At 42.3% G+C, this 22433-nt stretch overlaps 1 protein-coding gene across 1 annotated transcript in view; it reads right to left on the bottom strand.

Annotated features, from left to right (window-relative positions):
- LOC147727266 (uncharacterized) overlaps positions 1-22433 on the bottom strand; it is a 734797-nt gene that overhangs the window by 260970 nt on the left and 451394 nt on the right. Inside the window, exon 11 of the mRNA XM_086961322.1 lies at positions 5580-5657. Coding sequence (XP_086817448.1) covers positions 5580-5657 — 78 coding nt within the window. The remainder of the gene's footprint in view (positions 1-5579; positions 5658-22433) is intronic.

Raw genomic sequence — 22433 nt, 5'->3', positions numbered from 1 at the left:
CAGATAAGGAAGCAGGTGCCAGACAGGAATTTTAAAACAGTGACACATTAATAAATCAACCCCAAATTAATTCATGTCAGTTGAAGCAGGGCAGGTGTGCTTGCTTTTCCCCCCCATAATCTACAGTGATGATGACGAATCAGAGGGTGGCATTGATGTACCAGAGGGTGGCATGGGTGAAACAGAGGGTGGCAGTGTTGAAACAGAGGGTGCTGTGAACCTGTGATGATGAACCAGATGTAGAAACAACATAGTCGCGACCGTTGCGTGCCAACAAGTAAGTTCGCAATTGCGAACTGGTACAAAATCCTCGCGAACTGGCAGAAACCCTTGCGAACACTATAAAAACAAAAAAATCCGCAAATTTGCGAGAATTCGTGGATTTTGCAGATTGCGAGTTTGCAAATACGCAAATTCGCGAACGCCAGATTCGCAAAATTCGCCCATGCTTAATTTCTACCAGTCAGAGCTTTACTCACCAAACCAACAGCTTTTGACTTTTCAGATACTATGTCAGAAGGAAATATCTTGACCTGGAGGATCCATTAGGTGTATCAGGCCAGCACTCCATCACAGTTGACCTGGAATGGCGCCCAGGTCCTGGTAAACCACAAACAGTGATTTCTGGCACTGTATTCTTTCTTGCAGCTTTTTGTCTAAAAAATGCACTTTCCCAGTTTCCTTATTGGATTTTAATATATTGTGTGCATCAAATTGCAAAGGTATAGATTAAATCCAAGTCACTGTGTGGGGCAAACATCTAGGTCACACATGATCCAACGAATAATATTAGCATTCCACACAGATATCTGTTGAATAATTGCTGAATGTTCCCCGGGCCTTGCCTACAGCAAATCTCGAAGCAAAGTGCTGCAAAACTAAATAAGAGTTGGCAGTCAGCAAGTGTGGTATTCCTCCAAGAAACTTTATGTCATCTGGTGTATGCTTGATGACAGAAAGGATTATCAACTAGCTATGTGCAAAAGTAAAGAAGCTTCATTTAAAAGGAAGGATATATGTTAGCCCTCCCTAATAAACATTTCATAGCATCTGATGAGTGGATAGTCACAGTAATGTGGATAGTCACAGTAATGAACATCTAAGACAGGCAATCATTACAGTCTAAAAGCTGCACAATCATACTTAGTAAGGATGATGCTCAAAGAGGTGAGTCAATTTTGGCAGATGGTGGTGGAGGTAATATCCTCTGCTACCCTGGCCAAACCCCGGCTGCAACAATGGCTCCTCTAAAGGCACTGAAAGTTTGGTTTGCAACCACCATCTTTGAGGCTGGGGTGCACCAAACCTTTTGCCTTTTTCAAACAAACTCTCAAAGCAAGAGTTTGTTTCTGAAAAACAAAGTGCTAATGACCCGCACACACTCAGTTTTTTTTTTTAAACAAAACCCTAATGATCACCACAGCCTGGGAGTTGTCTCTCATGGTGTGAGGGTCCTTATTTTTTTTCTGACCATGACGGCTAGGATTTTCCTGAAGGTGACCTACAGAAAAAATACATTAGGCTGTCAGCTCTAAATGGAGCGGGGAGCTTGATGTCTGCACACCAAAGTCCCCACTTCGCCGGGCCATTCGCGTAACTTTCCTGAGAGTGGGCCAGCAGCGCACCGCCATTTGACAACTGATGGTCCACCTCTGCTCATAACGGAGTGGGCTGACCAAGAATTTGGTGTTGTTGTGTAGTTCCTATAAAAAACTATATAAGATCTGCACATTTAGGCAATATACCAGACCCCCCCCACCGGGTATTTTGGCCTGCGTACCAGCTAGCTCACAGTGCCACTAGAAACTCCTCTTACCAAGGAGAGAATAGTTCTTGGCAACTATTGATCATGACAACCCTGATTGTTTGTGGTTTAATTGTAGTTGTTGATGTTTGAATCGGACCTGTTGATGTAGCCGTTGCTGGCTGGACTGCGAGTGTTCTCATCACAAACTGTGTCATGTTTCTGTAAAGTCTTATTTGTTCTTTATGAAGTGTAAGTAAGTCTCCTGCTGGCATTGTTTCAATGTCAGGTTGTGGTTTGTAGGCTGCTATTACTGGCCATGTTGCTCCATCTCTTCCGAGCTGACCGAGTCAAACGTTATTTCTTGTATGGGGTAGGGCGCCTTTAAACCAGTATAAATGCTCCTGGTAAGTGAGCGGAACTTCAATGTCCTCGTACGGACAATATTTGTTCGGTATTTCATCTTCTGTGTAGTAATGAAATGTCTTTGTTCGTGCATTTGCCTATGGAAATGTGACCCATGAATAGAAAACCTCTGTTCTAAATGATTTGTGTGCCTCCAACACATAGGTTACTGGCCCACCCCTAGCTGTAAAACCATATAAAGCTAGTTTTAGGGTAATGGCATTTCTAACATTTTCTGTAATTGGTATTGCATCTTCATCTTCTTCTTCGGCTGAGAGATTTAGCTCATGCACAGCATTATCAGCTTGCTCAGTCATTGTATTTAGTACGAAGAGTTCTTTTTAAGGGAACTAAGATAAAGTGTTATGCGCAATAGAAACAATGTGTCCTTCAAGCTTGATTAACCAACAGCCAATAAATAGAATTTTTGCCTACTAAGTTGTGGCAGATTTAGTTCCCTCCCACTCCAGAAGTCTTTGAGCAAATATGAGTAGGGGTTCTCTGAGAATAGCACAACTGAACTACTCAGATTTGACCGTTAAATAAGTACCCAACCAACGTTGGCAGTGCCATGTTGTGTAGTTCCTATAAAACCTATATAGGATCTGCGCGTTTAGACAACATACACTGTAGGACTGGTGTCAGACTGATTCCAGACACCCCCGCCGTGTATGTTGGCCTCTGTACCAGCTAGCTCCCAGTGCCACTAGAAACTCCTCTTAACAAGGAGAGAATAGTTCTTTGCATCTATCGAACATGACAACCCTGATTGTTTGTGGTGTAGTTGTAGTTGTTGATGTTTGAATCAGACCTGTTGGTGTAGCCGTTGCTGGCTGAACTGTGAGTGTTCTCATCACAAACTGTGTCATGTTTCTGTAAAGTCTTATTTTTTCTTTATGAAGTGTAAGTAAGTCTCCTGCTGGCATTGTTTCAATGTCAGGATGTGGTTTTTAGGCTGCTCTTACTGGCCATGTTGCTCCATCTCTTCCGAGCAGACCGAGTCTTACTTTACTTCTTGTATGGGGTAGGGCACCTTTAAACCAGTATAAATGATCCTGGTAAGTGAGCGGAACTTCAATGTCCTCTTACGGACAATAATCGTTCGATATTTTATTATCTGTGTAGTAATGATATGTCTTTGTTCGTGCATTTGCCTATGGGAATGTAACCCATGAATAGAAAACCTCTGTTCTTAAGGATTCGTGTGCCTCAATCACAAAGGTTACTGACCCACCCCTAGCTGTTAAACCATATGGAGCTAATTTTAGGTTGATGGCATTTCTAACATTTTCTTTAATTTGTATTGCATCTGCAGCTTCTTCTTCATCTGAGAGAGCTAGCTCATGCACAGCGTTATCCACTTGCTCAGTCATTGTACTTAGTAAGAAGAGTTGTTTTCAAGGGAACTAAGATAAAGTGTTGTGCACAATAGAAATAATGTGTCCTTCAAGCTTGATGAACCAACAGCAAATACATAGGATTTTTGCCTACTTAGTTGAAGCAGATTTTGTTCCCTCCCACTTCAGAAGTCACTGGGCAGATGTGAGTAGGGGTTCTCTGAGAATAGCACAACTGAACTACTCAGATTTGACCAATAAATAAGTATCCAACCAACATTGGCGGCCCCATGTCATTTAGTTCCTATAAAACCTATATAGGATCTGCACATTTAGACAACATACACTGTAGGAATGGTGTCAGACTGATTCCAGATATCCCCACCGGGTATGTTGGCCTGTGTACCAGCTAGCTCACAGTGCCACTAGAAACTCTCTTACCAAGGAGAGAATAGTTCTTGGCAACTATCGAATATGACAACCCTGATCCCTCAAGACCATGGAAACAGTTACTACTTTTCGCTCAGTCACTTGGTTCACTTAGTTTAAGAGAGATTTACAGAATAAACGGTATGGACATTTTTCATTAAGTATTTATTGAAAAGTTGTTATGCTAGTGTAAAATAGGTGTACTGAAACAATCATTGTAGATTTCTATTATATAAAAGTATATAAAATAGATGTACCTAAGTGTACCTAGCATGTATGTAGGTGTGAAGCCAAGAATCCCTCTAGGATAAAGTCAACCCCATTATCTGAAGTGAGAGACTGTGGGAACCTGTCTTGGTCTCGAGTTGGACACCCCGCAAGGGATGTTAGACCACTGCGAGCTGGAGCTGTAGGAACCTCAGTGTCTCGTGTCAGTGTATTGGCAGGGAAATCCTGATCTCCTCTGTTTGTCTCAGCAAAATGTGCTGTTTATATACCCAAAAGGTCTCCCGAGGGTTCTACCTTTCTGTGTCACTTGTCGGACTTAGGATGACATCGGGAATTAACTTTATAAATAGTTATTATACAGGAGATGGTAGTCCTGCTGAGTTTCCAAGAATCCTCATGCATAATGTATGAGGCCTTTACCAGGGAAAATCTTGTGTCTGTGTGCAGTGTGCTATATAGGTAAAAAGTTGGTCCCTAACAACCGTTATGATGTAATGTAGAGGAGAATATAGAGTTAGGAAGGGTTAGGATATTACCTGAGCCTATATTGGTGTACCTCTATGGAATATATTTGTAGACAAGGTAAACTGACAAGCTTGTGACAGAAAGTACCCTGTCCACCAAGCTCTAAATCTGTCCATAAACATTTTATCAATTATTCTGTGAACTAATGAGCTGCCAAACATCATAGGTAAATGGCTCCGGGAATATAAGGCAAACTGGGTGAATATTCGTTCATCAATCTATTCTTCACGGTATTCTGAAAAAAAAATCAAATAGTGCACTTATTTCAGGTTTATAGTGCAGGCAAACATGAAGTACAACCTGATCTACGAATCACTGGCCAATTAATGACTGGTGAGATCTTTATAGAGATATCACAATATCTCAGCTGCTTTGTCTTTGATGATGTGTAAATTGGTACTTAACAGGAGTATGAATTGATAAATATATGTTACTTACTACTGACACCATGTAATCATTTCAGGTTATAACATTACCTTAAAAACGTTTGTATTTGAAATAATTCAGCAAGTTGCCATTTTGGTTCATTCTTTCTAGTTCGCAAGTCCGGGTTGCAAATTCAATTCTAATAAAAATCTTTGCTTTGCAAGAATGTTCACCGTCAATTGAAATTTTGTTGTGATGTTAAGAACACTGACTTTATTGCGTGATTTCCACTGGAAACATTGCAATATGTCAGAGAACAAAAGAAATCACATCCTCCCCTAAAACCTGTCATAGATGTAGTTATTTTTCTTTATGAAATTATTTCCACAATGTTTTTCAAAAGTACTGCCACAATATAATGTCATTATGTTGTGGGCCATCAAATATGTGAAATAATAAAGTATGATAAACCAACATGGACTAATTGGATTCTAGCTGTTAGCACCATATCAACATAAAAGGCGGCTCTTTGAAATGATAATTACCTTTTGCAGTGCTTCTTAACCAGGACTTTCATGGCATCATCAGTGATCTTACATCCATTAACAGACAGGCCCTGCAGCCTAAAAGTGAATCATCATACAGTTATGATGTTAGTAATCAGCAATTATATTTTGTTACTTTTCACTTGATCACTCACAGGAGAGCTGCAAGGTCATCAATAGCTGGCAGCATTATTGCATGATATTTCGAACACCAATACTGTAACCAAGGATTTAGATTTTTCCTTAATTGATTACGACATTGTAATTGATTATTCAAATGATGAACCGTTTACATTTCACAAAAGAATGTAGACATCCATGAATAATAGAGTCAAGCTTTCGGATTGCATGGTGTTACACCTATAGTTGTAGATCCACATAAATTCCCTAGGTGCTTGCAGGACAGTCAATCGACAGGGATAGGTATTTGGCACATGTACAGTGGTCACCCGTCTATGCTCTTCATGGTGAAACACTCACATTCTCATTTTAGCCTAAATTGACATCAGACGTTTCCCAGACAGTCCTAGTTAGTGTAGTGTACTGAAGTTCAGAAACACTTAAAACCATTGATCTTCAGTCAAGCGATCTATTACAGAATGTCTCAATTATGCATTTGGTAATTAGCTTTGTCAGCCTTTATTCTACAGACTATTCCTATCCTCTCAGGCTTCCCAGCAGCACACTTAAGTGGCTCCTGATTGGTGTAAAAAGTCATTTTTAAACAATCCTATTAAAATTCTGCTATGCCTTGGTTTTTGTATTACCCACTGTACTCATTTGAAAAGTAATGAATAAGCTGCCCAAGCTCACACATTCATGGGTTTCTACTTAAAATCGTCATAAAAGTGTTTATAAACAATGCAATGTTTATAAACCATTTAATGAAACCCCAATTATCACTAGGTGGCATATCATCTGATCATCACAATGTCAGAATCCTTCAGCCTCTATCCAGTGAGACAGATGCTCCTGTACTAGGATACCCCTCAACCACCCAAGTCCAAGCCTGCCTGAGCAGAGCTGGAAAATCACGAAACAATCTTCATCCTAGTGAGCTTCAACAGGTTCTTCTGGAGAAGAAATTGTTAAGTTACAGCGAAAACGTGAGCACTTGGTGGAAAATATCAGTATACCTGTCGATGGCATAACAGCTGCACAAACACACGAACACACGCACTGACATGCACGCATTAACTCACCGACACACCACCTAGGCCATCAACAAAATAATTAAAAATGTCGAAAATATTAAAAGGACAAATGACTTCCACAAAGCAGTAGTAGTACTCCCGGAGCAGAAGGCTGGGGTTTACTATTATTAATATTGTTGTTGTTGTTATATTATTATTACACATAGGATGAAGAACACAGTTTTACATTATGAGGCAGGGCAATGCAAGATACATGCTACTCAGGAGTTAGTTTATAAACTCATTAGAATTCAAGATAATTTGCAGTTACCGCATGAGCTAAGTAGAGGGTTTTATACTATAAATACTTGCTATCTTGATCTATCTTATTAAATAGAAAATATGGTTGCCAGTACTATGAAAATAAACATTCCAACATACAGAATACAGTTGATAAAAAAATATATTTTAAGCCATTTAATATATGCTACTTTAAAAAATATTTGTATTTCAAAACAAGTAGACACATTTTGGCTTTTGTGCAACAATTCCACAAGTACAATAAGTATGTGTGGGGATCAGGTAGGGCACAGAACTGTACAGCTGTCCCAGTCTCCACAGAAGCACGGTAAAGACAGAGCTAAAAACTGGGCGGTTCCGGCTGAAAATGTTGAGGTTTCTCCCCGGTCAGAAGCAAAAGTCCAGGGCATGATCTCTATACTTCCCAGTCCCTATCATTCATTTTCCTAACTTGTCACAGGATAGGTTGGAATCAGAGAGTGTGCTGATGTCACCTCTGTCTATGAGAAGGTGGGAAAAGTAGAGTAAGAAAAGTGTCTACAAGCTGTTGCCCCCATTCTCCATTTGGCCTGGTCTTTATTCAGTGGCTCTGAAATACTGAGCTACCAGGACCCAGCCTCTCCCTCCCTCCTCACCTGGCCCATGTTAGCTGGACACATGCATGTGCTCTGCTTCATTAGGGATTAGGAGGTGTAAAGCTGCAGATGACAGCTCTCCGCCTCCTTAGCCTAGCACCATGTGTCCAGGTCCCCACAGGGCCAGTTCTTCCCTGGAATGTGCCACCACCATTTACCATCTTAGGTTCCAAGGACAATGCGAAAAAGTGATTGGAAGAACTTCATAGAGCTGTGGAGAAGTCAAGCTGTGATCACCGCCACTGCATGGCCAAGATATCGTGTGTAAGTGGATGAGAGTGAATGTGCTAGCGTGTACATGTGCAGGAAATTGGGATCTGAATAACATAGGGCCTCCGCACTCGTGCTGGAGGCCCCACAGTAGTAAGGGAGTCTCCGCACTTGGGGTGTAATCTCTACACTGAGAATTCTCACTGGGGAGATACTGCCTCGAGTCCTCCATGAATGTGGGGCCTCCGCCACAAGTGGGGAAGCCCATTGTGAATCAGGCCCACGAGGTTTGAATGACTGATCATCTGTGCGTGTATGTGTGCTTGAGTGCGATTGTTTATATGTTTGCATTTGGTCAGGGGAATAGGGGCTCACTCATGCCTATTGGGCCCCCTCAATGACATATAATGGGCATTGTCTGTGATATTTTATAGAAAGGCATTGTGAATGCCTTTCATAATTGTTTTTAGCGTAATGCCTTAAAGAGATAGAATAGGGCTAATTACTTCAAGTGAAAACTCCGGATGATGCCTGATAATAATTAAAGCACTAACAGCTTCAAGGACGTCTCATAACCACTTTGAAAGGTTTTCCAGTCTTGTGATGGAGTAAATGATTCTCTGATTTAGCTCTTCTAGCCATAATCATACAAACTTCCTGAATGGAATCACTCTGGAAAAATAGGCGTGACTAGCTCACTGTGTCAGCTCAAATGTCACATAGTTTGACACTAAAGGGGTCTTTATGATGGCGGGTGGATCGCCACCACCCGGCCGTCGGTGGCAATCCGCTGGCCATCACAACCTTATTTACCCCCACCATATTATCATGGCGGGGGTATTGCGGCGGAAGCAAAGTGCGTCTGCCGCTTTTCTGTCGGTTGCCAATCATTATGATTGCTGGCCAGGCGGAACTGGGCACTAATATGGCGGTGGTGCCTACCAGTCACCGCCATCCATATTAGGATGGATGTTCTCAAATGCCTTTCCATGGCGGGATCGCCGCCATGGAAAGGCTGGCCGAAATAGATTTGGGGGCCTGTTGCGGGCCCTCGGAGTGTGTGGAGGTGGGGGGCTGCACTTGGGGGGTACCTATGGTACCGCCCTAACATTGCAATGCACAGGGTGGCAGGCATTGTAATATCAAGATAGAGGAATGCGACCGCCAGGGAGGAGGTCGCATTCTAATCAGTGTACCCTTTGCTTGGTTTACATACAGTAGGTACTACTAGTCAGAGTATCAGAAGATTTTGGACCCTCCCTTCATGTGTAGGTGATAGACTATTGCAGCCCCACGGTGACATACTTGTGAGCAATATAGGCCATCCCATACTTAAGGATGACTCAATGATGGCATACTAAGTAACTATGTGTGAGCATTTTTGGTAACATGCTGGCTTTCACTTGAAAACAGATGTGCAAACGTCATACATTGCAGGATTTCCTTGCAAATGTTAGGCTACCACTGACATAGGAGCAGCCATCCTAGACACAATGGGGTTGATTAGGATGGCGGGCGGATCACCCTCCGCTGGTCTGGCGGTGGCGATCCACCCGCCAACCCAACCCGAATGACCCCCATATTATAATGGCGGGGGTATCGAGGTGGACGAAAAGTGCATCCACCGCTTTTCCGCCGGTTGGCAATCGATCCAATAGCCGGCCAGGTGGAGCTGGGGCACAATATGGTGGCGGTGCCTAGAAGGTACCGCCATCCATATTATGATGCATGGTTTTAAAGGCCTTGCCATGGCGGAAACGCCCCCATGGAAAGGCTGGCGGGGATGTTCTTTGGGGACCTGTTGCATGCCCCCATGGAAGGGGCGGGGGTACACTAGGGGGGTACCCATGGTATCCCCCTCCATTCCCATGCACAAGGAGGCAGGCACCGCGCGGTGCCTGCCACGTTGTGCATGGGAATGCACAACATGGTAATTCGGCATTGCGGTGGGTGCTGCAGTAAGCATCACCCGGAACAATGTCAAATATGCGGTATGCGACCGCCACGGTGGCGGTTGCATCCTAATTAGCTGTGTAGGAGCGCCGCACGTCTGGCGTCCGGTCCCAGCACCGCTGGGATGGCAGGCGGACTAAAGTCCGCCCGCCCTCTTAATGGGCCCCCTCTATGTCCTTTTATGTCATAGGTCACACTGTCATTGGGATAGTGTGGCAAAATCCTTGCCATATCATGGCCAGCTCGGGAATTTGATGTTAATAAATTGACATAAAAGGCAGAATCTATTCATGTGTGACTAACAACAGCTTGAGAAGGGGGTACGCTTGGCCCCCCTCTTCTTTAATAAAAAAAAATCATCCCTGAGGAACTGCGTTCCCAGGGCCAGGCCGCGTACAGAAGTTGGTTCTTTGCATTATCATCACCCCAGCTCCCAATGCAAATCATTTTTATGGGGCGTAAGTAATATTAAACAGTGTTTAGCAAACTGAAGGTGGTTGGGTGTCAGAGGCTTACTGCTCAGTTAAAATGAACAGTCTCCAAAGAAACTGCCCGAAAATACACAATGGTACTATATTTTTCACAAACAACTCATAATTTGACAAAAAGTATCTGGATGATAACACCTTTCTGAACTAATGTGGTGGGTATGCCTGTTTTTCTCCAGAGAGATGGTCAATCTGCGGATGTATTCTTGCTACTGCAATCCTTTAGTTGTGCCCCCCTTCAATTCTTGAACTTTTCTTCGCCTTTACTGCTGCCTATGCTGAGAACACAATCTCACATAAATATGATGAGCTAAAAGGCAGAAGAATCATGACTATATTTTTTGATATACCTGAATGTTCTATAAACATATTCAGCCCAACTGCCGCCAGTGAGATTTTGCTAAATTACATCTGTAGTGTGAGGACATTCTGGAGCTCAATAAGTTCTTCGCGAAGGTTCACGGGAAGATGAGTACCTGCATCCATTAGAAAAGTTCGAAAGATCCAGTTATTGACATGATTATTATCCTCTGGAAAGTTCTTTTCTAACCCGTCCTTGAGGGAAGTTAAATGATTTTTAGGACCTCAGCAACAATTTCAAGATCACATCCTGTGACTTCAAGAGCTTCTGCTAAACATTGGAATGCTTCAAGCAGGCTGCCTTGAATTCATGGTCTCCATAACTCCAGCTTCTTCTTGAAGGCAGATCGTTTTTTATACATGGTAAAAGATATACTTTCAGCACCTTGCAAAGACAGATTCAAGAAATGTAATTCATCAAAGATATCTGCAAAATGTGCTAAAAGGAGAAAAAGGTGGGGATTACACAGCTGTTCTGCTTTGTAGGGGTCCAAATCCAGAAGGACTTGTCGTACTTCGTTTTGCAATTCAAGAATGTGATTCAGCACCTTCCCTCAGCACTCCGGTATGAAAAAGCAAACCATCATGTTGAGCTCCCATTTCTGCAAATATAGTAGCAAACAGACAACCTTTAGTGGGATGAGTCTAGATGAAATTAACATTTCCCAGCAGAATTCAGCACTCCCCCAAGTTCTCGATCCATGTTTCGGACAGCAAGGGCTTCCCTATGTATCATACAGTGGGTCCATAGAATATGTGGAGCTACAATCAACACTTGCTTGGATTTTAAACCTGCCATAGCACCACAAAGGAAGGAGCACCATCTGTGCAGCACCCAACTTATTTGTTCCATTTTAAGCCATTGTAGCACATGAAGTCATTGAGAATATCACACAGTGCTGATGACGTTGCCTACCCCTTGATTGGTTTTCAGAATACATTTTTCCATTATAACTGTTTTGTGGCAGTGTCGGACATGAGCAATTAAACTGACTTCCTTTGATAAGTCAGTAATTTCATCCAATTGCAAAGCAAACAAACTCGATTTTAAGCATGCTATGAGTTGCCTATGCATAGCTTCTGACATGTCAGAGATGCAGCGGCAATCTGTTGTGTCTGAGAGGATAACCATTTTAAACTCCTCTGCCACTTTTCACCAAGCATTGTCCAAGCCAAGTCGAGATTTGCTGGGATAATCCCTTTTTCTCTATTTATAAAAGTTTTTTTTGTTTTTGGCTATGTGGTATGCCACTTGGTAATATACTTTCAAGTCATTTGGTGGCATGGAGACCACATTTTTCACAGTGTCATTCTGAAACAAGGGAAACCCATGAGTAATAAGGGATCAAGAGTGTGAGCTTTTTTGAATGAACAGAGGTCCCTTATGAGCAAATTAGAAACAATTAAATATACATAGAATTACAATGAAGTCTATGTATGGTGCTTAAATGGAAACACCATCCCTACTTATTAATGCAAAACAAAAGACATAGCAGTGGGAGACCAAACGCCAGGGAGATATTAGGTGAAGCTTCCAAAGTCAGGCATATCAATGTGACAAAATGGAACGCAATGGTTAAGTCACAACCTGTTAGTTCCAATCCTCATACACAAAATGAATGATTATAGCAATTGAGTCTAGGTGCATTAGTCGACGATGTTTCGATCCCTAGTGAAATACTAGGATCATCATCAGGACATAACAAGTTGTGCCTGAGACAGTAATAGGTTTACGACAGTTGTAACCCAATGCCAGCTGGAAAATAAAAGAAGAGTGAGGGGACAGAGAGAGAGAAAAGGAAAATAAATTATTTGGAATCATTAAAAGCATAAATGATTCCGCAAACTCTAAATTAGACTCATAGGTTTTAACCCTGGGCTCCTCCTTTGGCTAAATTATGTACTTTCAGGCAATAAGCATTTGAACTTATTCCCTAGTCTCCATTTTTGTCCATGATTGGGAGTTAATTAATCTAAAAGCTGTTAAAAAGTTTGTGGGAAAAAACAAATAGATAAACTTGAACTTGATATTAGTTTGGGGGAGCATGAGTAGACAGTATCCACTCTCATAGCGCTTGATAGACTTTGGAAAAAGCAGTACTGTATTACAATTGTGGGTCTCAAAGTTTAACAAATTGTTTATTATTGGTTTAATCATACACTCTCCGAACCTCTTTCCTCTGATCTAACAATATGCATGCAATGGACCTGTGACAAAAAGGTTTTCCTACATTTTTGTGGAATTTCGAACACTATGAATGACTTACATGTGAATGTAGCCAAAAGTTGGCCAAAGATTGTGGATACCCATGAACTTTCTCTCTATGTCAAAAAATCACAGCTGAATTTATCTACATCAGGGAAAAGCCAGTGATCATAAGAATAGAACAAAAGAGATTAATTAAAATTCTAATGTAAATTATTGTGCGACAATTGTATCCCCAGTGATGGGTCTACAGACAGTGGAAGCCGGCACGGATTGGAGATGTTGGAGCAGGAGGACGTAAAAACAAAATGTAAAAAATAAAACTAAATTAAAAAAACCTTACCTTAGCATTGCTGCATCTCTCCGCCATCAAGACTCTGGAACCAGGAAGCATTCAGGCTCCCCTGACCAATCTTAACGCTGCAATGCAGTGTTGTGATTGGTCTGAGTGTCGTTGCTCGATGCTCAGCCAGGAACAGGGAGCCTAGGTATGTTCTCCACACAGGCTGCAATGCAGCCGGTGTGGAGAACAGGGAACGTGTGCATGAGTCTCGGCCCGGCCAAACAGTTATGTGCACTCACGAGTGGGCAAACTACTGCTCCTCCTCCCTGCTCTTTCAGCGGAACAGCCCCTCCCGCCCCAGCTGCAGGAACAAATAAAATTGTTAAAGCGTTCAGTTATTATCATTTTATTTTTCCTTTGTTATACTGCTTACAAGCAGTGGGACGATGCTCCTCTGCCTTAGCAGAGGAGCTGCCACTGTCTACAGACAGATCTGCAGAAATGAGGAAGTCCCAAGCGGGATGCTCCATGCTATATTAATGAAGTTTCACATAGGGGGGCTTCGACTGAACATAAAGTTGTTTACCATCATTACCATCATGCAGGGCACAGAAATGCATACACAAAGTCAGCTCACTGAGCAGATTCAGACATCCATTGGGTAGTAAACATGCTTTTATTACCCTTTGGAACAAGTAAAGTGCTTTGTACACGCTGTCTCTCTTATTCTGGGCCTTCCTTAGGGCAGTGTGACCAGTGCCACTGCATCTGGTCGCATGTTAACCTAGGGGGTGTTGTATTTTGAAATGTTTTACAGGATTAAAAACATCTGCTGCAGAGTTCACTGGACGCCCAGCTATATTCAGGTAATAATAAAAACATCAATTTAACTCTGGTGATAAATATACCTGTTGGAGCAAGATGGAGTTTTGTCTAGTCACAGTTTTGACTCGCCATTAAGTTGCACAGAGGGTTAATGTGGTGTTGCAAAGCATGTGCATCATGCAGATCACAAAATCGTATTTCATGTAGAGAGCTCAGTGAGTTACTGCTTTAGTCACAAAGATCCTTTTGTTACTTGCAGTTTATAAGTTAAAATCCTAATGTAGCACAGTAAGCTATGAACTCGCAACAAAGAGCTGCATGTAAACCACAAGAAATGGGTAAGAAACATATGTTTTTTTCTCCAGTCTTTTATTATTCTAAGGTTGCTAAAAAGTGAGCATTTGAGTGGAAATAAATTCTTATTAGTGAAGCCTACCCCAACCACTTTATTATATTATAAATCTTGATTTTGTACTACTCCTGATCAAGCACTCTCAAAATGTAATGCCTACCAGAATGAATGACATGTGGTTCCTACACCTCATTGTGGTACGCAACATTTCTTCAGGGGCGGCCTTAGGCATGTGCAAGCTGTGCACCTGCACAAGGCCACCAAACCCAAGGGGCCACCACGCCAATATATACCCTTAATATATTAATCCTTTGAGGATGGATACATATTTGTGTGGCGGCCCCTGGCAGGGATTTGGCGGCCTCCGGCTCTGTTCCACTTCCAAACACCCTGACCTCCCCCTCTTCACTGGCCTCCGCGCTCCGCCCCGCCCGGACCCCCTCTTCCGGGGCCCCCTACCTATGCTCCCTGCCCAGGGCCGCCATGAGCCTAGAGCCGCCCCTGATTTCTTATACATTGATTTACACATGCATGATTCAGTGTCTGTGTGTAATATGTGTGTGATGTAGGAGGGAGAAACATGGAGGGGGAGAAGTACACAAGGGCGCCAGCAGAAAAAGATGCTCTCTGGTACAGTGGAGAAAAACGTAGCACCTAAAAAATGAGCAATGAATATGTTCCAGGGAGGGACAAACACGTAAAGAGAAAGAAAGCTGGCCAGTTTTCAACTTATCAGAAAAAGATCAAAACAGTAAACACATGAAGAAGCAGTGGTGTAGACAGTGTGTCTGGGGCCATAGTGCATGGAAGGAAATGGGCTCCCTCGCCACTGTGTAACCTGTGAAATACAGCAATAATCAGGGTTCAATGGGTCCCTCGGGCCTGTGGGACCTGACGCCACTGCACCTGCTGAACCAATGGAAGATACACCCTTGAGAAAAAAAGCATTTAAAATGTGTTCTAGAGCTGCCATAATGATCCCTGACAGATAATGAAAATAAACAAATGCTATGTTAAAAATAAATACAGATTTTATACATAGTTGTATTTAAATACGTCCAGGTCTTTGCAAAATACACAATGTTACATGGCAATGTCGTATGTGCAGACAGTGCTGAGAGGCACTGCAATGACGTTCAAGCAATTCCCATTCACTTATAGTCCTCAGAATACCTGATGTGCATCCCACAGCATAGCAAACGGTGTGATAAGCAATGCTTTTACAATCTATAAGTGTGCATGCCTCGCACATGAGCAGATGGATGAGCATGTACATACACAGGCTGGTAATTCTGTTGTGACAAAGTGGGGCGTTAACAACACTTTGCATAAAAATAGTAACTGAAAGTTGAGCCACATAGGTCTCGGAAAAGATTAGGGTTCAAAGGTGTTTCCCCCAAACCAAGATTGAGGAGCTATTATGAGTAGTGGTTGGGGTAGGCAACATGGTGGTTAAAAAATGGAGTCAGTATGGTAATGGAAAGACAACGTGTGGCACGGATCATCCCTGGTTGGTAGAGAAAAGCAATTATCATTAGCCGTAGGAAGAGTTCATTAGAAGCAAACTGTTCTTTGGGAAAATATGAGCGATTTAAAATCTGGATCTATGTCCAAGTATGGTTTTCTACACTGCAACTGAAATTCCTGGCATTGTTCATGTTGCATTTTTGAGATGCTGGCTTTCCCAATCTTCTGCAGTGTAAAATGTACAATCTGGTTTGTTGATTTATCACACATGCTACTACGAAAACAGCACTTACATTTCACCTCATTGCAATGTATTGCCCAACCCCCAACATGGCCCTGTTCCTTAAGTGAGAAATTGATCAAACAAACAAATAAGAATGAGTGTTTGTGCATGCATTTATGAAACTTTGAGTCTGCGAGGTGAAAAAACAGGGCATGGAGAAGAGGTGAAGCAAAAGCATCCCTAACAGTTCTGGGAATTTCCATTGCCTTAGAAACCAGCAGGGTAAACTGCAAGGAGATCCCAGTGCAGAGACAGCCATGATAATGAAGAATGAAAAAGACACCAGAGAAAAAAAACAGCAGCAGCGACTCCAACCAAGAAATTAACAGCACAGAATGAAAGGAAGCAACAAAGAAGAAGAAAAACTCCAAAGAAATCCAGCCCGTATTCCAGAGATGCATCTGTATGGACGAAGTTCGCAGGCATTTCCTGATACCCATGCTGCAGTTTCCCTGATTGGAGGACATTTGTTGATGATGTTGCAGCACTCTATATAGGCAAGTACGGTTTGAATATTATATTTTGAATTATGACTAAACAGAATTAGTACCTATTAGGTCTATGCTTTTGCAAAATCGACTTGCATCAGACATTTTGCTAGAAAAGGAAGGTAGAGTCTGTAAGATTCTGAAAGTCCAACAGTATTGCATCTTCATAGCTGATAAGAGCAGGGAGATAAGAGGGTCTATGAAGAATATCACTGGATTACAATCGGAATTGGAAGCAACTGGTGCTTGAGAAGCTGTTAGAAAGGTATTTGCTGCCATAGGTGGTTGACTTGGCAATATTGGTAGTGGAATTCAGGGTGCAATATTGAGGCCTATTTTGATTATTGGCATTTGCTTGATTAGTTTGTTTGCTATGTTCAAGGGATTTACATACATGAGATCAAAAGAAGTTGTAGTTCAAGGAATGAGCATCAAGAAAATAGGGATCAAATTGAATTAGAAGAGAAGCAGGGTAAGACGTTGGATCAGATGAAGGACTTAGAGACGTCAAGTTATAAGGTAATGACAAGACTTTGAATGGTCTCCAAAGGCTCAAATGTTTCTGTGATGGCTTTTTTAGAAATCAGCTGAGGGATTGAAGCAGCATAATTTTAAACTTAGCCCTTTTATATGCAACATATGTATTCAATGTGTGTTTAACAGTGTTAATCTGTGTGTTTTATATTAACGAAGTTTAGTAGATGGCTATATTTAGCTTAATGAGGAGCCATTCATGTGTTTGTTTATGCGAAATATATTTTTCTGGAAGCCATTTTGAATGTAACTTTGTCTAAAGTGTAACCAAGCAGGAGTAACATGAATTTAATATCAATAAATGCTTGGTCAGTGACATGTTTTTCTCGCCTGGCCAGGCATATCTTCATTGTGTTTGTTAAGTTAGCATAGGCTTGTTGTTTATTGTACCAGACTGATAGGTAGCCAAATTTAATTAGGAGTAGACCTCGGACATGTAGACTCAGATGATGGGAGAGTTACTGCTGTACGAGGCAACCCAGACAGACATTACATCCAAGGCTGTGCAGCTGTGTACCAAATTGCTAAGAGCTGGGAACCTAGAGAGTCCACCTGCTCCCAGAAAATGACAACTCCTGATTGGCCTGTGAGAATGGAACTGATATAGAGAGTCTTCCAGAACCTTCTTTCATCCTTTAACTATGTATTGTTTTAAAAAAACATTATTTAGCATTTTAATAGAAAACAAAGTAAGGCACTGAATAGCATCAATTTCCTTCTCAAGTATATCAAGAAAAAGTATAGCTAACATCTGTTTTAGCATACTTAGGAAGGGATGTGACAATGCACTTACTGCATGAATAGGTCCACCAAGTTCCATATCCATCAATGTACATGCAGCCCACATTGCAAATGACAACTACATAAACAGTTCGAGATCATAGTCATGCATAATTTTTATGACATGTGGGTTAACAATTTGTGCAGAATTAGCATTGGTCTAACCCACCCATGTTGGAACTATCCCTTTTTTTTGTTGCGTGGGGGGATCTTGTTGCCGTGATTTCAGGAAGGATCTAAATGGGCCCTATATATCTTTGAGTCTGGAGGTGTGGGTAATCGTGTTTGCGTATAATTCACTTCTCATGGAGCAAGATGCCAGGCTCCGTAACCACCCCATTATTGAGGGCGCAGATTTAGCACCCCAATTGATGGCGACCTCTCGCTTACCCAATAGTAAACAAAAGGCCACAAATCTACTGACTTTTTGAGGGAATTGCAGAACATATCCTAAACAATATATATAGGCTGCCACATATACCCCTCACCACCCCTGCCTTCACCCAGTTCTGATGAAGACCAGCGCTGACGCTTCAAGAGCGCTACCTTAGGGTTGAAACGTCGATAACAATACTTGTGGACCATCTTTTAAGGATTCTATAATTGAGACTAACTAGTGGAGTCTACAGAACACTCTTAATGACTATGAAATATTGGCTACTCCCCCTTTTCCATCCCATTCCCTTCCCTTTTACCAGAAATTGCCATTGTATATATTGTATATATTACACTTGCACAAACTTCACTGAGCACCAATTGTCACTGAATTTCACTTTGTGCGCCACTGTATAATGATGACAGCCTTGTGAATATCTAAATAAGAGTACTATAAATGAATACAATTTATAAAGTATTTTGCAATACTCCAGATGGTTTGGATTCCTTTTTCCTCTTTGTAATTGATTTCTCTTTGATTGATTCATCTTTAAATGAATAATTATATTTTGTAGAATGTTAAGAAAGAAGGAAGAAATATAGCGCACCCAAAATAACCAATTGTTTATGATTTGACTTACTGCCCAGGTTCTTAGGGATACTGGGTTACCCCATTGTTACTTAACTCAACTTCTGGTTGAGGCAGGTTGAATGTCCTTGGGGTCTTTGGGGAATCCCTGTGGGAGCACTGCCGCCAAAATATCTGGAAGAACTAGATCAGATTCCGGGCGCAAAAAAGAGATCCTAGCATCCACGTGGTACCATGTTTGTGCGAAACTGCACTGAGTGGCTAAATAATACAATTGTAGGTCAGGGACCCCATATCCTCCTCTATCGCAGGGGAGAGTCATGACCTGTCAGCGCACCCTTGCGCTTTTATTACCCCGTACCAACTAGGGGGATCGGAATGTTCTGGAATAAATACTGACATTTGGGCAACACGACCATCTTGATGAGGGTTCACCCGCCCAGCCATGAAGAGTGGGAGTTTAGGCCATTTGTCGATTTGCGTCTCTAATTTGGAAATTGCTGTACCATAGTTTCGTCTGATGATCTGTTCCATCTCTAAGTGTACATGTATATCCAGAAATTTCACCGACTCTGCGCACCATTTCAATAGGAACTCTAGGTCCCATCTGACTGTGCTCGCTGTAAGGGGGAAAATCACTAATTTGTGCCAATTGATGCCCAGACCAGAACATTTTCAGAAGCGGAGTATTTCCCAGACAAGGGGATACAAGTTTACCTGGGGATTGCGAACGTAGAATACGGTATCATCAGCATATAGCGATACTAATAGTGGGCCAGAAAATGTTCTGAAGCTGATTATTTCCCGGACAAGGGGATCCAAGTTTACCTGGGGATTGCGAATGTTTAATATGGTATCATCAGCAAATAGTGATACTAATAGTGGGCCTGTGTTGAACTGCAAACCTCTGTGTAGGTGTTTCTCCTGAAAATGTCTTATCAGCGGGTCCATAGCTAGAATAAATAGTAACGGCAATAACGGGCAACCCTGCCTCGTGCTTCCCGGGATGGAGAAGGGTGCCGACAACGAACCATTCAATCGAAGCTGGGCTGTAGGTTTACTGTATAATAAGGCTACGGTGGCAATGAATCCACCTGGCATCCCCATTCGCTGCATGACAGATAAAATAAAGCTTTTTCTGTGTATAAAAGGATCGCCGCTGCGGGGACTTCAGGATTTATTCTGTGCAGGGTGTTGAATAAAGTGCGAAAGTTGGATGCTGTGAAGCGATGAGGGATGAAACCTGATTGGGCCGGGGAAATTATAGATTCCATCAGGAGGGAGAGACGACATGCGAGAGCTTTGGTCAGTATTTTATAATCAAGGTTTAGTAGCGAGAGCGGCTGGTAGGAGCCACATAATAGTGGATCTTTTCCCGGCTTAGGGAGGAGAATTATGACTGCCTCGCGCAAGTTAGGCGGCAAAACTTGCCTCTCCGGGGCTTTGGCATACACCTCCAAGAGTTGCGGGATCAGTAGATATTTTAATGCCTTGTAAAATTCGGCCGTGAAACCATCGAGGCCGGGGGCTGTGGAGGGATTAAGGGCAGTGATGACCTCGTCAATACTGTCCGCTGAGATAGGTTCTGCCAAGAAATCCTGCATATACTTCTCAAGATACACCAAATCGATCTCCGATAAGTAGTTTTCCTGCTCTGTGCGACTCTGCCCTAGCCTAGTGATATTCAATGTTTTAAAATATGACAGAAATTCCATCTGGATGTCCAGCCGACTTTGGGGTGGGCGGACGTCGTGGAAGGGACTATCGCGGAGAGGCACAGAGTTTGAAGCAATGTCCGTGCCTCTCCGCGATATTTCCGTTTCGCGAGGCCGCCCGCCCGCCTCCCGCCTCCCGCTTCCAGCCCGCCTGCCTCCCGGCTCCCGCCAGCGTCCCGCAATTAAATTAAAAGGCAAAATAATAACTTTAAAGTAAACGTATTATTGCGCCGCAATCTTCTCAATTGCTTCTTCATCTTTGAAAACTACGCCTGCGCATGCGCATTCCTGGCATAGCCGCTGGTAGTGTTAGACAGATTCTTCTCCACAAAGCAGGCATCGTAGAACAGGTATGATGCAATCTTGCCAGATTGGTCTGAATGACAAGAACCATGTGGTATTCAGATCTCTCAAACGAGCCAAGCCAAGGATCTGTGTTATTCTGTCACGATACCTCATGGCCTATAGCGCATTGTCCAGGCTGACTTGGGCATCACTGGTGGCCTGATTTGCCATAACTGAGCAGGAGGAATAGAAATAAGATCCCTGCTACAAGTGCCAAAATGAGAGGCAGGCCGCCGAACACGAAGTTAGGAAAAATGCCCAGGACTGCTTCAAAGGGTGCTAACAGTCCTGAAACAATCGTCTTAAATACATGTGCAATACCGCTGGTATCAGACATGTTAAAGATACGGCCTAATATTTCTGTGACATGTATTGGGAAGTTTGTTGATAATAATGTATGTATCTCTGCAGAGGACCTTGCAACTTGCAGATCATACGTCTCTCTGGACGAGGTCAGTAGCACAGTTTTTTGCAAAAGAATGGCTTTCATTCTGCTTAAAGTATCAATTCGTATAGAAGAGTTGTTCAAATAAGAAGGCCATAGTGGCGACTCCCCGTCTGTCTTGGTTTTAGGAAACAATACTTGCATACAACTAGTGACCCTGGTTGACACACTAACGAGATAGCCTATTCCTGGCATCATTCCACAACAGCTGTGATTATTTAACAGAATGTAGCTACCATTGGAAAGCTGCCTAAAAACTGGATCTATCACCGCTGTGGGCGAACCTTGCGAACCTTGCAAGTGGCAAGAAAGGTTATTGGAAGAACCCTTGCAGGCTCCGTGTAAATTAATACCTTGACATAACAATGTACCGCTTAGTGAGTTTTTACAATTTTTACCACTAAGAAATACCTCGTTTCCCCCACTCCAACATTTGTGTGTATATGGTAAATCCCAGGTCGATTTAATGTATTCTTTACCCAACGTTTCATACAGGCCAGCTGGTATGTGTTTTAAGCAATACTGAAACTGGAAAGTCGTCACTGGTATCGTGATGGTGCCATGTATTATTCATTGAACTGATGGTTTCTCAGAAACGGTCAAAGGTAATCTCTCCAGTTTTTCTATGCTCAGCGCCGTATAGTCTGCTCCCCTCTGTGCCAATGAGATTTCTTTATCTGTAAGGTTAAACACAGTAAACAATGACGTAGTGTTGATTAAACGCTAAGGCATATAGCCAGAATGAAGGTTTTTTAACGTCCAGCCTAACAGCATTATAGAACGCAATTGAGACTGGCCATGTTGTAACATTAGCAAGTCCTGTTCCATTATGTCTATGGCAGAGGATACAATGCTGCCCAAAGAATATATTCTGGACGACAGAATTGTTTACCCATTGTCAACTACAGAGAGTGATTTCTCTAAGTTTAAACGATCAATTTCTCATATTCTTTTAGCTGTTTCAATTTGCATGACTTTCCATGCTTCATTGTATGCAGCGTATATACCGGCGTATATGAAACGTTTATGACGTGGATTACAAGTCCCAATAAGAATTCTCGTAAATCAACGCCATCTTTAAGCAAAGA

The sequence above is a fragment of the Lissotriton vulgaris genome, chromosome 3_1, assembly GCF_964263255.1.
Source record: "Lissotriton vulgaris chromosome 3_1, aLisVul1.2, whole genome shotgun sequence".
NCBI classification, from domain to species: domain Eukaryota; kingdom Metazoa; phylum Chordata; class Amphibia; order Caudata; family Salamandridae; genus Lissotriton; species Lissotriton vulgaris.
Note: the sequence above shows the minus strand (reverse complement) of the source record. Positions and strands in the feature narration are given on the sequence as shown.